This window comes from Callithrix jacchus, chromosome 17 (assembly GCF_049354715.1).
Source record: "Callithrix jacchus isolate 240 chromosome 17, calJac240_pri, whole genome shotgun sequence".
In the NCBI taxonomy this organism is placed as follows: domain Eukaryota; kingdom Metazoa; phylum Chordata; class Mammalia; order Primates; family Cebidae; genus Callithrix; species Callithrix jacchus.
The window spans coordinates 19,451,827-19,469,880 of record NC_133518.1 but is presented as its reverse complement, the minus strand read 5'-3'; the positions used below and the strand labels follow the sequence as shown (position 1 = coordinate 19,469,880).

The window sequence follows — 18,054 nt, the reverse complement described above, 5'->3', positions numbered from 1 at the left end:
GCTAAAAGAACATGTTCTAACTCAATGCAAAGAAAATAAGAACCTTGAAAAAAGATTTGAGGAAATGATAACAAGAATGGACAACTAAGAGAGGAATATGAGTGAATTGAAAGAGCTGAAAAACACAACAAGAGAACTTCACAAAACATGCACAAGTTTCAACAGCCAAATTGACCAAGCAGAAGAAAGGATATCAGAAGTCGATGATCAACTCAATAAAATAAAACAAGAAGCCAAGATTATAGAAAAAAGTGCAAAAAGGAATGAACAAAGTCTCCAAGAAATGGGGGACTATGTGAAGAGACCTAACCTACATTTGATAGGTGTACCAGAATGTGATGAAGAGAATGAATCCAAGCTGGAAAATACTCTACAGGAAATTATCCAGGAAAATCTCCCCAATCTAGCAAGGCAGGTCAATATTCAAGTCCAGGAAATACAGAGAACACCACAAAGATACTCCGCAAGAAGAGCAACCCCAAGGCACATAATTGTCAGACTCACCAGGGTTAAAATGAAGGAGAAAATGCTAAGGGCAGCCAGAGAGAAAGGTCGGGTCAGCCACAAAGGGAAACCCATCAGACTCACAGCATATCTCTTGGCAGAAACCCTACAAGCCAGAAGAGTGTGGGGGCCAATATTCAACATCCTTAAAGAAAAGAACTTTCAACCCAGAATTTCATAACCAGCCAAACTGAGCTTAATAAGTGAAGGAAAAATAAAATCCTTTGCGAATAAGCAAGTACTCAGAGATTTGTCACCACCAGGCCTGCTTTATAAGAGCTCCTGAAAGAGGCACTACACATAGAAAGGAACAACCAGTACCAGCCATTCCGAAAACATACCAAATGCTAAAGAGCATCAACAAAATGAAGAATCTTTATCAACTAATGGGAAAACAGCATCAAAATGGCAGTATCAAATTCACCTATAACAATATTAACCCTAAATGTAAATGGGCTAAATGCACCAGTCAAAAGACACAGACTGGCAAATTGGATAAAAACCCAAACCCATCAGTGTGCTGTATCCAGGAAACCCATCTCACATGCAAGGATACACAAAGGCTCAAAATAAAGGGATGGAGAAAGATTTATCAAGCAAATAAAGAGCAGAAAAAAGCAGGAGTTGCAATTCTTGTCTCTGATAAAATAGATTTTAAAGCAACAAAGATCAAAAGAGAAAAAGAAGGCCATTACATAATGGTAAAAGGATCGATACAACAAGAAGAGATAATAATCCTAAATATATATGGACCCAATACAGGAGCACTCAGATATATAAGGCAAGTTCTTAATGACTTACAAAGAGACTTAGACTCCCACACAATAATAGTGGGAGACTTTAACACTCCACTGTCAATACTAGACAGATCAGCCAGACAGAAAATTAACAAGGATATCCAGGACTTGAACTCAGATCTGGAACAAGCAAACCTGATAGACAGAACTCTCCACCCCAAATCCACAGAATATACATTCTTCTCAGCACCACATCAAACCTACTCTAAAATTGACCACATAATTGGAAGTAAATCACTCCTCAGCAAATGCAAAACAACTGAAATCATAACAAAGAGTCTCTCAGACTATAATGCAATCAAGTTAGAACTCAGAATTCAGAAACTAACTCAGAACCACACAGCTTCATGGAAACTGAACAACTGGCTCTTGAATGTTGACTGGATAAACAATGAAATGAAGGCAGAAATAAAGAAGTTCTTCAAAACCAACAAGAATGACGACACAACATACCAGAATCTCTGGGACACATTTAAAGCAGTCTCTAGAGAAAAATATATAGCTATAAGTGCCCACACGAGAAGAGTGGAGAGATCAAAAATTGACACCCTAACATCAAAATTGAAACAGCTGGAGGAGCAAGCTCAAAAAAAACTCAAAACCTAGCAGAAGACAAGAAATAACTAATATCAGAGCAGAAGTGAAGGAGATAGAGACACAAACCCTTCAAAAAATCAATTAATCCAAGAGCTGGTTTTTTGAAAAGATCAACAAAATAGGCAGACCACTAGCCAGATTGATAAAAAAGAAAAGAGAGAATAACCAAATAGATGCAATAAAAAACGATAAAGGCGAAATCACCACTGATTCCACAGAAATTCAAACCATCATCAGAGAGTATTACAAACAACTCTATGCATATAAACTAGTAAACCTGGAAGAAATGGATAAATTCCTGGACACTTGTGTCCTCCCAAGCCTAAACCAGGAGGAAGCCAAAACTATGAATACACCAATAACAAGGTCTGAAGTCGAGGCAGCAATTAAGAGCCTACCACACAAAAAAAGCCCAGGTCCAAAAGCGTTCACAGCCAAATTCTACCAGACACACAAAGAGGAACCATTCCATCTGAAACTATTCCAAATAATCCAAAAAGAGGGAATCCTTCCCAAATCATTTTATGAGACCAACATCATCCTGATACCAAAAGCTGACAGAGACTCAACAAGAAAAGGAAACTTCAGGCCAATATCCATGATGAACATAGACGCAAAAATCTTCAATAAAATACTGGCAAGCCGATTGCCACAGCACATCAAAAAGCTTATCCACCATGATCAAGTAGGATTCATCCCGGGGATGCAAGGCTGGTTCAACATATGCAAGTCTATAAACGTAATTCACCACATAAACAGAACCAAAAACAAAAACCACATGATTATCTCAATCGACGCAGAGAGGGCCTTTGACAAAATTCAACAGCCCTTTATGCTAAAATCCCTTAAACTCGGTATTGATGGAATGTATCTCAAAATAATAAAAGCTATTTACAACAAACAAACAGCCAATATCATACTGAATGGGCAAAAACTGGAAGCATTCCCCTTGAAATCCGGCACTAGATAAGGATGCCCTCTCTCACCACTTCTATTCAATATAGTACTGGAAGTTCTAGCCAGAGCAATCAGGCAAGAAAAAGAAATAAAGGGTATACAAATAGGAAAGGAGGAAGCCAAATTGTCTCTATTTGCAGGCGACATGATAGTATATCTAGAAGATCCCATTGTCTCAGCCCAAAACTCCTGACACTGATAAGCAACTTCAGCAAAGTCTCAGGATACAAAATCAATGTGCAAAAATCACAACCATTCCTATACCCCAATAACAGACTTAAAGAGAGCCAAATCAAGAACGAACTGCCATTCACAATTGCTACAAAGAGAATAAAATACCTAGGAATACAACTAACAAGGAACATAAGGGACGTCTAAAGAACACATACCACTGCTCAACGAAATAAGAGAGGACACAAACAGATGGAGAAACATTCCATGTTTATGGTTAGGAAGAATCAATATTGTGAAAATGGCCATACAGCCCAAAGTAATTTACAGACTCAACGCTATCCCCATCAAGCTACCATTGACTTTCTTCACAGAACTGGAAAAAACCACCTTGAAGTTCATATGGAACCAAAAGATAGCCCGCATAGCCAAGTCAATTCTAAGCAAAAAGAACACAGCAGGAGGCATCACACTACCAGACTTAGAACTATACTACAAGGCTACAGTAATCAAACAGCATGGTACTGTTACAAAAACAGATACAGACCAATGGAACAGAACAGAGGCATCAGAGGCAACACAACATATCTACAACCATGCAATCTTTGACAAACCTGACAAAAACAAGCAATGGGGAAAGGATTCCCTGTTTAATAAATGGTGTTGGGAAAACTGGCTAGCCATGTGCAGAAAGCAGAAACTAGACCCCTTCCTGACACCTTACACTAAAATTAACTCCAGGTGGATTAAAGACTTAAACATAAGACCTCGCACCATAAAAACCCTAGAAGAAAATCTAGGCAAAACCATTCAGGACATAGGAGTAGGCAAGGACTTCATGACTAAAACACCAAAAGCATTGGCAACAAAAGCCAAAATAGACAAATGGGACCTAATCAAACTCCACAGCTTCTGCACGGCAAAAGAAACAGTCACTAGAGTGAATTGACAACCAACAGAATGGGAAAAAATGTTTGCAGTTTACCCATCTGACAAAGGGCTGATATCCAGAATTTACAAAGAACTAAAACAGATTTACAAGAAAAAAACAAGCCCATTCAAAAATGGGCAAAGGATATGAACAGACACTTTACAAAAGAAGACATATATGAGGCCAACAAACATATGAAAAAATGCTCATCATCACTGGTCATCAGAGAAATGCAAATCAAAACTACCTTGAGATACCATCTCATGCCAGTTAGAATGGCAATCATTAAAAAATCTGGAGACAACAGATGCTGGAGAGGATGTGGAGAAATAGGAACACTTTTACACTGCTGGTGGGAGTGTAAATTAGTTCAACCATTGTGGAAGACAGTGTGGCGATTCCTCAAGGACCTAGAAATAGAAATTCCATTAGACCCAGCAATCCCATTACTGGGTATATATCAAAAGGACTATAAATAGTTCTACTATAAAGACACATGCACACGAGTGTTCATTGCAGCACTGTTTACAATAGCAAAGACCTGGAATCAACCCAAATGCCCATCGATGATAGACTGGACTGGAAAAATGTAGCACATATATACCATGGAATATTATGCAGCCATCAAAAATGATGAGTTTGTGTCATTTGTAGGGACATGGATGAATCTGGAGAACATCATTCTCAGCAAACTGACACAAGAACAGAAAATGAAATACCACATATATTCTCACTCATAGGTGGGTGATGAACAATGAGAACACATGGATACAGGGAGGGGAGCACTACACACTGGGGTCTATTGGGGGGAATAGGAGAAGAACAGTGGGGGGAGGGAGCTGGGGAGGGATAGCATGGGGAGAAATGCCAGATGTGGGTGAAGGGGAGGAAGACAGCAAATCACACTGCCACATGTGAACCTATGCAACTATCTTGCATGTTCTGCACATGTACCCCAAAACCTAAAATGCAATAAAAAAAAAGAATTAACCTAAGCGGTCTTAAAGGGGTGGGTGGGGGTGTGTGTGTGTATCATGGCTAACAAAGTTTCTAAAAACTTAGAAACTACTCTTGTAATCAATAGGTAATTAAGTAGTCAAATTATGGCCATTCATACCATGAATTACTCCATAACCAAAATACAGATAGATCTATCTCATCTGTCTATCTATAAAGATGTCCAAGAGATACTGTTTAGAAAAAAGGAAACTGTAGAAAAATGTGTCATATGATACCATTTACATAAAAGCTAATAATAAATACTACCCTGTATTTATTCACTCATAGGATGATATATAATAACAGTCATTTATTATTATAATATGTTATTATATATAACATTAAGTATATAGCAAAACAATATGAGAAGATATGCATCAAGGGTTGATAATAGTTATTCCTTGGGAGAGAAATTCATTTGAAGGGGAAATGATCACAAGGAATATTTACTTTTTGCACTACATGCTTCCTCATTGTTTGTAATTTTTATGAGAGGGCATTAATCCATCTACTGGTATACTTTAAACAAAATAAAAATGCTTTATGTCTGGATGGATAGATGAAAGTCAGCATTCGGAAAGTGTGGGGAAAAAGAAAAGACAAATGGATAAGATGTAGTCATTCCACACAAGTCTTTTTTTTTTTTTTTAAACCAACCATAGGTCTGTACTATAGAAGCCAGGTTCTGAGAAAAATCAGAACTTCAAACAAAAGATTAAGCCACAAACTGATTTGCTTCTCCTGACCAAATCAGAATTAGTGGCCTAGGGGAGAATAGTTAGGAGTAATGAAAAAACTGAATTAGACTCGCAGGCTGAATGTCAGTCTCCAGCAGAGAGATTTTACAAAAGCTTCAAAAATCTTTTTCACTCCCCATAGTGGTTCCTCTCCAAGTGACTAAGTTACTTGCCCTCAGCAGGGCCTTACCACCAGTGACTGCCATCTCAAGAGAATCAGTTTGGGAGTTCAAAGCAAAATACAACTGAACTCTTTAATCATCACTGAAAAGTAGAAATAGAGGTTTTCAAAAAAGAAATGAAGTTTCAGGTAATTTTGGAGAAAAATTTGTAGATCTAAATTGCTTTGTCTACAGACCTTCTAATTCAGCAATTCATTGACCAAAACATGTTTCAATTAAAAGCTCTTGAAAACATGTGTTTTCATTTTATTCTAACTTAGCCCCAGTCCTATAAAATATCCAAAAGAATTTGATGGCAATAAAGCAGAGGCTTACCCTGGTGGGAGAATGCCTTGTTGTCTGTTGCAAAGACATAAAGACTAAGATCATGGTGCATTTATTAAAGTGAAATAGATTTAGACTAACATGAAAGACAGCATGACAAGATTCATTATAATGTAATGCAAACAAAACAGAAATAGAAAGGTAAGCTGTTTTTGGAAGAGGCCAGGTAGTCTTAGCATTGATGATAGCTGTACATAATCAACTGTGACTCTAAAGACATTTTTCACTTGCTTTTTACATTATAAAACCTCTCGGTGAAGTCTGTTAATGATAAAATATCTGATATTTGTTTCATATTTATGTTTGATAAGGATTCTTTTGTTTAACTACAATTTCTTGAGGACCTGGTATATATATGGCATAATTCAAAAAAGATATTACCCCAAACCTTATGAATCCTATCATTTAGTTGATAGTTTTACTGTTTCATATATTATATTCAACATGTATTTAATACATTAATATTTGCTAGGTCTTGGGAAACACAAAAATAAATTCAACAAATAATCTTTACCTTCAAGCAATCAGAAACTAATAAAAACTACAATATACATATACAATGCTCTGGTATCCAAGTGGGATTGTGTTGAGTTTAATGATGGAAATGAAACAAAGTGCTAAAAGATCTCAAAAAGCACATCTAAATCTAACTAGAGCATCATGAAAGGTTTCACTCAAGTTTCTTTGGTACTTTAGACAAATGTCTTCACTTCAAGCTGTCAACATATAATTATTAAATAAGCAATACAAGGTGGCAAGCACTGAAGCACTGTGATAAATGCCAATAATACAAGCTGAACAGACATTTTTTTTTTTCCACTTTTTGAGACAGGGTCTCTGTCACCCAGGCTAGAGTGCAATGGCACGATCAGCCTTGACTGCAGCCTCAACCTCCCAAACTCATATGATTGTTCTACCTCAGCCTTTCAGGTAGCTGGGACTACACGTGCATGCCATCATATCCACTAATTTCTTTATTTTTTTGTAGAGACATGGTTTTGCCATGTTGCCCAGGCTGGTCTTGAACTCCTGGGCTTAAGTGATCTGCCCACCTCAGCCTCCCAAACTGCTGGGATTACAAGTGTGAAGCACCATGCCGGCCCTCTTTTTTTTTCTAATTAATTTTTTATTTTGGTGGGTATGGAGGAGGTGTATATATTTATGGATTACATGAGATATTCTGATACAGATACACATTGCATAAACATCACATCAGGGCAAATGGACTAGCTATCACCACAAGCATTTATCCTGTATGTTACAAGCAATCCAATTATTTTAGTTATTTTTAATAAACTATTTTTGATGATATGCACTCCTTTCTGTAAGCAAATACTAGGTCCTCTTAATTTTTTCTACTTTTTGTGCCCATTAACCAAACCCACTTCTTCTCCAAACCTCCCCCACAACGACCCTTCCCGGCCTCTAGTAGCAATTCTTCTATCTTCATGAGTTCAATTTTTTTAATTTTTAGCTCCCACATATAAGTGAGAACACATGAAGTTTGTCTTTCTCTACCTGGCTTATTTCACTAAGTGTAATGACCTCCAGTTCCAACCATGTTGTTGCAAATGACAGGATCTCATTCTGTTTCATGACAGAATAGTACTCCACTGTTTATAAATACCACATTTTCTTAATTCACTTATCTTTTGATGGACAGTTGGGTTGCTTCCTAATCTCATCTATTGTTAATAGTGCTTCAGCAAACATGGAAGTGCAGATACCTATATGATATACTGATTTCTTTTCTTTGGGGTATATACCTAGCCGTGGGAATGCTGGATCATATGGCAGCTCAATTTTTAGCTTTTTGAAGAACTTCCAAACGGTTCTTTACAGTGGTTGTACCAATATACATTCCTCCCAAGAATGCATAAGAATACCCTTTTATCCACAGCCTTGCCAGCATTTGTTATTGCCTGTCTTTCAATATAAGCCATTTTAACTAGGGTGAGATGATACCTCATTGTAGTTTTGGACTTGCATTTCTCTGACAATAATGTTGAGCACCTTTTCATATGCCTGTTTGCCATTTGTCGTCTTTTGAGAAATTTATGTTCAGGTATTTAGCCCATTTTTAATCAGATTATTAGATGTTTTCCTAGAGTTGTTTGAGTTCTTATATATTCTGGTTATTAATCTCTTGTCAGACAGATAGTTTGCAAATATTTTCTCCCATTCTGTGAGTTGATTGTTAACTTTATTGATTGTATACTTCACTGTGCAGAAGTATTTTAACTTAATGTAATCCCTCTCATCCATTTTGCTTTGGTTGCCTGTGCTTGTGGGCTATTACTCAAGAAATTTTTGCCCAGCCCAATATTCTGGAAAGTTTCCCCAATGTTTTCATTTAGCAGATTCAGAATTTGAGGTATTAGATTTAAATTTATAATCAGTTTGGATTTGATGTTTGTGTATGGTGAGATTTAGTTGTCTAATTTTATCTTCTGCATATAGATATTCAAGTTCCCCAGTACCATTTATTGTCTTTTCCTCAATATATGTTCTTGGCACCAACATACAAAATGAATTCACTGTACATGTATAAATTTATTTCTGGGTTAGCCATTCTGTTCCAATGGTCTATGTATTTTTATGCCAGTGCCATGCCATTTTGGTTACTATAGCTCCATAGCATAATTTGAAGTCAGTTAGTGTGATTCCTTCACTTTTGTTCTGTTTGCTTACGATAGCCTTGGCAATTCTGGGTCTTCTGTGATTCCACGTAAATTTTAGGATTGTTTTTTCTACTTCTGTGAAAAATATCATTGGTATTTTGATAGGGATTGCATTAAATCTGTAGATCGCTTTGGGTAGTATGGACATTTTAACAATATTTATTCTTCCAAATCAGGAACATGGAATATTTTTCCATTGTTTGTAGCTTCTTCAATGTCTTGCATCAATGTTTTATACTTTTCATCATAGAAATCTTTTACTTTTTTGGTTAGGTTCATTCCTAGGTATTTAATTTTATTTGTAGCAACTCTAAATGGGATTAATTTCTTGACTTTCAGATTGTCTGTTGTTGGCATATAGAAATGCAACTGATTATGTTGATTTTTGTATCCTGCAACTTTACTGAATTTGCTTACCAGTTCTAATGTTCTTTGGTGGAGTCCTTAGGCTTTTCCAAATATAAGATTTTATTATCTGCAAATAAGGATAATATGACTTCTTCCTTTGCAATTTAGATGCCCTTTTAACCTTTCTCTTGTTTGACTATTCTAGCTAGAATGTACAGTACTATATTGAATAATAGTGGGCATTCTTGTGTTCCAGATCTTAGATGGGAGGCTTTCAGTTTTCTCCCATTTCAATATGATACTAGCTATTAGTCTTTTATATATGGCTTTTGTTATGTTGAGTGTGTTTCTTCCATATCAAAATTTTTTGAGTTTTTTAATCATGAAGAGATGTTGAATTGTATCAAAAACTTCTTCAGCATCAATAAAATTATCATTTAGTTTTCGTCCTTCATTCTATTGATATTATGTATCACATTGATTTGCATATGTTGAATCATTCTTGCATCCATAGGATAAAACCCACTGGATCATAATAAATGATCTTTTTAATGTATTGCTGAATTTGGATTTATAGTACTTTGTTGAAGATTTTTGCATCAATGTTCATGAGAGGGTCTTAGCCAGTAGTTTTCTTTTCTGATATGTCTGTGTCTGGTTTTAGTATCAGGGTGATAATCACTTTGTAGAATGAGATTGAAAGGATTCCTTCTTCCTTTACTTTCTGGAACAGTTTGCGTAGGATTAGTACTAGTTCTTCCTTTAATGTTTGATAAAATTCAGCAGTGAAGCCATTGGGTCATGGGCTTTTCTTTGTTGAAAGGCTTTTTACTATTGCTTCAGTCGCATCACTTGTTATTGGTCTGTTCAGGTTTTGAAATTTTTTGTGATTCAATCTTGGTAGTTTGTATATGTCTAGGAATTTATTTATTCCAGATTTTTCAAGTTAATAACAGATAATGGCTCATAGTAGCCACTAATAATCATTTGAATTTCAGTGGGGTTCATAATAATGTATTATGTTTCATCTGTATTTTTATTTATTTGGGTTTTCTCTTTTTTCATAATTAGTCTGGCTAAAGGTTTGTCAATTTTGTTTATCTTTTCCAAAACCAACTTTTCTTTTCATTGATCTTTGTATTCTTTCTTCATTTCAATTTCAATTATCTCTGCTCTGATCTTTATTATTTCCTTTCTTCTACAGATTTGGCATGCCGTTTCATCTTGTTTTTAGACTTCTTTAAGAGGCACCATTAGGTTTTTTGAAGTTTTCCTTCTTTTTTGATGATAGTTATAAACTTCCCTTTTACTACTACTCTCCCTGTATCCCAGAGGCTTTGATATGCTATGTTTCCATTATCATTTGTTTCAAGTAATTTTTTCAATTTTTGTCTTAGTTTCTTCATCGACACACTGGTCATTCAGGAAAATATTGTTTAATTTCCATTTATTTGTACAGTTTTCAGAATTACTCATTATTGATTTCTAGTTTCAGTCCATTATGATCAGAGAGATGCTTGATATTATTTAAATTTTTTGAATGTTTAAAACTTGTTTCGTGACCTAACATATGGTCTATCTTTGAGAATGATTCATGTAGTCAGAAAAAGATTTTGTATTCTGCAGCAGTTGGGTGAAGTGTTTTATAAATATCTATTAGGTTCGTTTTTTCTATAGTGTAAAATATGATGTTTCTTTGTTGATTTTTCTGTCTGGAAGATCTTGTTAATGCTGAAAAACAGACGTTGAGGTCTCCAGCTATTGTATAGTGGTCTATCTCTCTAACTCTAATAATATTTGCTTTATATATCTGGGTGCTCTCATTTTGGTTACACATATATTTACAATTGTTATATTCATTTGCTGAACTGACTCATTTATCATTATGTAATGATTTCTTTGTCTTTTATATGTTTGGCCTGAAATGTATGTAGTCTAATATTATAACAACTCTTGCCCTTCTTTGTATTCCATTGGCATGGAATATGACTCTTTCTTCCTCTACTTTCAGTCTATGTCTTTAGAGGTAAAGTGTGTTTCTTGTAGGCAATAGATAATTGGGTCTTGTTTTTTTATTGTTGTTCATTTGTTTGTTTGTTTTGTTTTGTTTTTATCCAATCACTCCTCTATGTCCTTGGATTGGAAAGTTTAGTCCATTTACATTCAATGTTATTGATAAGTAAGGACTTACTCCTGCCATTTTGTTATTTGTTTTCTGGTTGTTTTGTGGTCTCTCTTTTTTTTTTTTTCCTGTCTTCCTTAGAGTAAAGGTGATTGTTACTGGTGATATGATTTAGCTTCTTGCTTTCTATTTTTGTGTATTCATTGTATGTTTTTTGGTTTGAGGTTACCATGCAGCATGAAAATACTATCTTATAGTCCATTATTTTAAACTGATAGAAACTTAACAGTTTTCATAAACCAAGAATCAAAAAGAAAACTAATAAAGACTATACTTTAACTTTGTCCTCCCACTTTTTAACTTTCTGTTGTTTATATTTTATTGTATTGTCTGTGTCTTGAAAGTTGTTGTAGTTATTTTTGATTAGTTCATTTATTCTTTCTACATCAGATAAGAATAGTTTACACAGCACAGTTATAGTGTTATATTCTGTGGTTTTTCTGTGTACTTACTAACACCAGTGAGTTTTGTACCATTAGATGATTTCTTTGTGTTTGTTTTTGAGACAGAGTCTTGCTCTGTCACCAGACTGGAGTGCAGTGGCATGATTTCTGCTCACTGCAACCTCCACTTCCTGGGTTCAAGCAATTCTCCTGCCACAGCCTCCCAAGTTGGGACTACAGGTGCACAACACCATGCCCAGCTAATTATTGTATTTTTAGTAGAGACAGCGTTTCACCATGTTGGCCGAGATGGTCTCAATCTCTTGACCTTGTTATCCACCTGCCTCAGCCTCCCAAAGTGCCGGGATTACAGACATGAACCACCATGCCTGGCCAAATGATTTCTTATTGCTCATTAACATTCCTTTCCTTTGATGAAACCCCTCAGCTTCTGTTTGTCTGGGAAAGTCTTTATTTCTCCTTCATGTTTGGAGGATATTTTTGCCAGATATAAGCTGTTCTTCTTCAGTTTTAAATATGTCATGCTATTCTTTCCTGGCCTGTATGATTTCCACTGAAAATTTTGCTGCCAGACATAGTGAAGCTCCGTTTTATGTTATTTGTTTCTTCTATCTTGCAGCTTTTAGAATTCTTTCTTTATCCATGAACTCTGGGAGTTTGATTATTAAATATCTCGAGTTAATCTTCTTGGGTTAAATCAGTTTGGTGTTCTATAACCCTCTCGTACTTGGATATTGATATGTTTCTCTAGGTTTAGGAAGTTCTCTGTTATTATCCCTTCCGATAAACTTTCTACCTTGTTTCTCTCTCAACCTCCTCTTTAAGTCCAATAACTGCTAGATTTGTACTGTTGAAACTATTTTCTAGATCTTGTAGGTGTGCTTCATTCATTTTTTTTCTTTTGCCTGCTCTGACTGCATTTCTAAATATCCTGTCTTCAAGCTCACTAATTTCTCCTGATTGATCAATTCTGCTATTAAGAGACTCTGACACATTCTTTAGTTTGTCAATTACATTTTTCAACTTTAGAATTTCTGCTTGATTTTTTAAAATAATGTTAATCTGTTTGTTAAATTTACCTGATAGAATTCTGAATGCCTTCTTTGTGTTATCCTGAATGTCTTTGAGTTCCTCAACACAGCTATTTCAAATTCTCCATCTAAATGGTCACATATCTCTGTTTATCCAGGGTGTGTTATTGTGCCTTATTTGCTTCGTTTAGTGAGGTCATGTTTTTCTGGATGGTTTTGATGTTGATAGCAGCTGTCCTTTTGTGTCTTGGCATTGAAGAGTTAGGTATTTATTGTAGTCTCCACTGTCTTGGCTTATTTGTAGTTATCTAGTACGGTTGGGCTCTGTACTAGATTTGGGCTCTCCTACTCAAATCTCATCTCAAATTGTAATACCCACAGCCGAGGAGGGACCTAGTTATAGGTGACTGGATCCTGGGGGAGGTTCCCCCATGCTGTTCACATGGCAGTGAGGGAATTGTCACAAGATCTAATGGGAACATTGGGACTTCCTAGAGACTTGTAAAATTGTTTTGACCAAAATGCTAATACTGATATGGACAACAAAGTTCATGCTGAGGTTGTCTCAGATAAAGATGGGAACTGGAGCAAAGGTCACTCTTCCTATGCTTTACCAAAGAGACTTATGGTATTTTGCACCTGCCCTAGAGATCTGTGGAACATTGAACTTGAGAGAAATGATTTAGAGTCTGTCAGAAGATATTTTAAACCACAAAATGCAGTTCTTCCCACTCTTCCGTCCCCTTTCACAGGCAGAGGAGCCTCATTTCATGACCATCACCACTAGTGGCCCATAGGAGAACTGCTACGCTACTTTATTGTTCACTTAAGGCTTAAGGGACCTTCAGTTAGCTTGTGGTGAAGTCTGCCAAGCCTGAGACTCACCCTTCAGGGAAGTGGGCTCCCCTATGGCCCAGGGCATGTCGAGAAATGCTGTCCAAGGGCAAGTACCTAAAATCATAGACCCACTTGGTGATCTACCCTACTGTGGTTGAGCTGGTACCTAAGGTGTTAGACAAAGTTGCCTTTACTTCAGCTTTTCTCAAATGGAAGCATCTCACTGTAGCCACCACAGATAGTAATATTCCATGTCTCACCGGAAATCAACACATCTCTAAGTCTCGCCCCAAGTTCCATGGTGTACTATCTGGTTATCACTGCTGGTTATTTAGAGCTCAAGGACTCTTTAGTCAACAGGTGATGGGTTCTTCCGGGACTGGGTCCTTCCCTTAAGGCAGCGGGTTCCCTTCTGGCCCAGGGTATGTCTAGAAATGTTATGTGAGAGCTAAGGCCTGGAATGGGGGCCTCATAATTCTAACCAGGGCTCTACCTTACTGTGGTTGCACTGGTATCCAAGATGCAGGACAAAAGTCCTCTTTACTTATTCCTTTCCTCTTCTCAAGTGGAAGAAAGGGGTCCCTTTTGAAGCTGTGAATTGTGCTGCCTGGGGTTTGGTGAGTTGTGGTACACACACTCCTTTAGCTGTGCTGGCTGGTGTCTCAGTGAGTCATGTTCCCCCATTCTTCCCCCAAGTCTACTGGCTCATAGCCCATCTCAAGCATGATGACTCACTTAGAAGTTGCAGTCCTTGTGGTCCATGTCACACAGATGCTGTGATGGGAAAAGGGAAGGGGTGGCATTGGTAATTCAAGACTGTATTTCCTACCCCCTTTAGTGCCTCTTTCAGTGACATGAAGTTAAAATCAGGTATTCTGAGTGTTCACCTGATTTTTGGTTCTTGTGACGGTGCTTTTGTGTGTGTGTAGATCGTTGTTAATTTGGTGTTCCTGTTGGGGGGACCATTGGTGGGGCCTTCTATTCCACGATCTTGCTCTACCGATATTTTACATTTTCATTACTTGAGACTTCAAAAGAAAGCAAACTAAAAATATCAACACAGCAAACAGAAAGAAACACCTATGTCTACGTAAGAAACTTCAAAAAGTCTGAAATGTGGAGAATCAATAGGCATCTTCCAATTAATAGAAGAGAGGGAATTGAAGGCAGAAGGAGGAGCATGGCGAGAAAATATAATAGTATGACTGGAGCATTAAATGAATTCAAAAGAGAAAAGCGGGAAGTAAAGTGGGGCTAGTAGATGGGGGGAGCGTTGTACGAAAGTTTAAGAATTTGAGTTCATATTTAAAGAGAGGCCAGAGAGCAAAGACAGAAGAGTTTTTCTGCAAGCTACTTGCAAATTAGCGGAATGGAGGGCAGATTAGAGTCAGATCAGTCTGAAAGTAGAGAGATATATTATAAAACCTTTGCAGTATTTTTGGGAAAAGAAGATAAGATTTTGAATTAGTGTAGTAGCAGCTGAGATGGAGAGGTGAAACTGATAAACATATTTAGATGGTAAAATCAACATGAATTGGCAGTTGATTATTGAAGTTTAAGAAAAAGTTTACATGCTAGGTAATACAGTAAAATATGTAAATTTGGTAGAATTTAGATGAATTTCTATGTAATTTATATATGCATATATTTTAGCATAGAAGAAAAATTTATATTCATTCAGAGTGTCAAAGACTATCATCAATATACTTTATACACACCCTCCTCTTCATAAGCAACTCTCTTGAAATCTATCCTGTTAACTGAATCTTTAAGTTGGGCATTAAGTAAGATTGACGCCTTACCAAAAAACAAAAGACAAGACTCTTAAAGATTAAGAAATTTGCCTAAGTGAATATAAGTAATACACGTGTTGTCAGGATTCAACCTGGGCTCTATGGCTCCATATTTTTTCCACCGTATTTAAAATATCCCACCAATATAAAACAAATGAACTGATACATTTAATTAAAAGATTCCTAATGTGCTTGATATTCTTCAGATTAACCTCATTTTCTAATTTACTGAGTCTCTTCAATATCAAAGCTAATATAATAGCTAATTGTCTATGTCTGGTTATAAGCTTATCAAAGCAACATTTCATCAACTCATTTCTGTTTTTTCTATATAATTTGTGAGAACACTGGAAGCTGTTAAGGTGTGACAAATTGAGAGCCCAGTAAAGAATAAATCCCTTAGTACATGATTTGAAAAAAATTTAATGAAATACTTTGCCCAGTTGCCTAGGACTCCTGTAAAGCAACTGTCAACCAACACCTTTTCCAAATATAGATTTCCAGAAACATAAGTGACTAGCCAGTATATTTAAAAAACTGACACGATCTCTCAGAGAAATTCAGATCCCAGAGTTGATGTGGGTAGGAACCGGGGAAGCAAAACTAAGTAAATTAAAGGCACAATGTTACTTACTTTGTCTTTGGAGAAGCTGAAAAGTTGTTTTCTTTCCACAAAGAATTGGACGGCTATTACACTGGCTGAGTGGCCCCAAAGGACACCCACTGGTTTAGAGACAACATAGGGATTCCAAAGGCAAACTTTGTTGTTAATGCCAGCAGTTGCTAATCAGAATTAGAAAGAAAAAAAATGTTTTTTATAGCATGAATATCTCACAGCGTTTTCTTTGTGAAATGAGTTTACCACGTAACTGTAGGTTGACTAATGCACGTCTAACTAGACCAGGCTAACGGGGCATGAGTTCTGTCAACAGAAATAGTTGAAATGGAGGGAGTAGGGAAAAAAATTGTAATGGGGAAAAGTCTATGTATGAGGTGAGAGAAAAAATATAGTCCCATTTAAAAAACAACCAACAGTCTAACCAGGAGGGGATAGAATCTTTCTTCCTAGTCCTGATATTTCCCTCTCCAGCCAGTTTAACCTAGAAATGTAGGCGCTGTTAAAGTTATCCCAGGAGTAAAAAAAGAACAAAAACAATATTGAAAGTTCACATATTAAAAAGTATAAAGAAACAATGATTTTCACTGCCATGTAAATAACAAGTACGGTCATGCATTTCATAATAACATTCCAGTCAACGACATCCAGCATATACAACTGTGGTCCCATGAGACTATAATATGGTATTTTTACTGTACCTTTTATATGTTTAGATACATAAAGAAATGCCATTGTGTTACAATTGCCTACAGTAGTCAGTAAGTTACATGCTATAGAGGTTTGTAGAGTCAGAGCCACAGGCTATAACGTATAGCTTAGGTGTGTAGTAGGCTATACCATCTCTTTGTGTAAGAATACTATGATGTTCACACAATGGAAAATTACCTAATGATGCCTTTCTATCCCCATAATTAAGCAAAGTACAACTGTATGTGCAAGCAAACAAGCAGCACAAATACACTTTTGACCTGCTTTATTAATAGAATAAGATATTTTCGAACATCAATTAGTTATATTTATGGAGCTCTTCAAGAGCAGGAAATACTGTCTATTCAATACAAGACAATACTCTGTTGCTTTCTAGTTTAGGGCCAGTTGTGGAACTGAATTTATTCATCTTTATTTTTTCCATCATTATAGCAGGTACAAAGTAATTATTATACAGAGATTGGTTAATTATTTCAATCTATAAATTAAACAGTTGCTATTTGAGTCCTTGCCAAACTGAGTCACCAACTCCTCTAGCCTTTTCTAATAAATCCACATTAGATTTGAAGTTAGCATATTCATGAATTCACATTCAAGGTATCTGTTGCTGTGATTGTTATGCATTATTTTTGGGAATTTTATAAACACAGCTCCTTAGCTAATATTAATAATCTTTATATGAATGAAAACTATTGAATGTGATTTTACAAGACCCACTCTGTAGACGACGTGTATGCCCTGTAATTTTTCAATAATCTGTACTTCATTTTTATAATGTTTGAACTAATATCATATATGTATATCAAATTATCAGCTTTCAGAATGTCTAAATTTTTTATTTAAAAAGTTAATGCCTGAGAAATTTTATATTTCCTCAGCCAAAATATGCCTTTTTACATCAAAAGAACTCTCCTCTAGTAAACAAACTTAGGATAATCTGAAAACTTTCAAAAATCATTAGAGATTGTATTCTGAAAGGTAATTGAAAACATTCTACATTTTGCAGTTTTCTTGTGTGTGGACGTGTGTGTGTGTGTGTGTGCACGCGCGCACGTACTGTTAGTGGTAGCTGTAGTAGTAGCAATGAAAAAATGCATTTGTTTATTTGGTAGTGCTGGGAAGACAGCAGAATGGCAGATGCTGCACAAACTGTCTTCCTTCCCAATATCATTTTATACCCTTCACCAATTGTAATAAAAAGACTCATTAAAGCATTGGGCACTTTCTCCTATTTTTGCCCCAATGTAGTTCA

The 18,054-nt window shown here is 36.2% G+C and overlaps 1 protein-coding gene across 1 annotated transcript in view; it reads right to left on the bottom strand.

Moving 5' to 3' along the window:
* Window positions 1-18,054, bottom strand: part of WDR49 (WD repeat domain 49) — a 165,698-nt gene that overhangs the window by 93,447 nt on the left and 54,197 nt on the right. Inside the window, exon 7 of the mRNA XM_035278281.3 lies at window positions 16,110-16,258. Within this exon, the coding sequence (XP_035134172.3) occupies window positions 16,110-16,258 (149 nt within the window). The remainder of the gene's footprint in view (window positions 1-16,109; window positions 16,259-18,054) is intronic.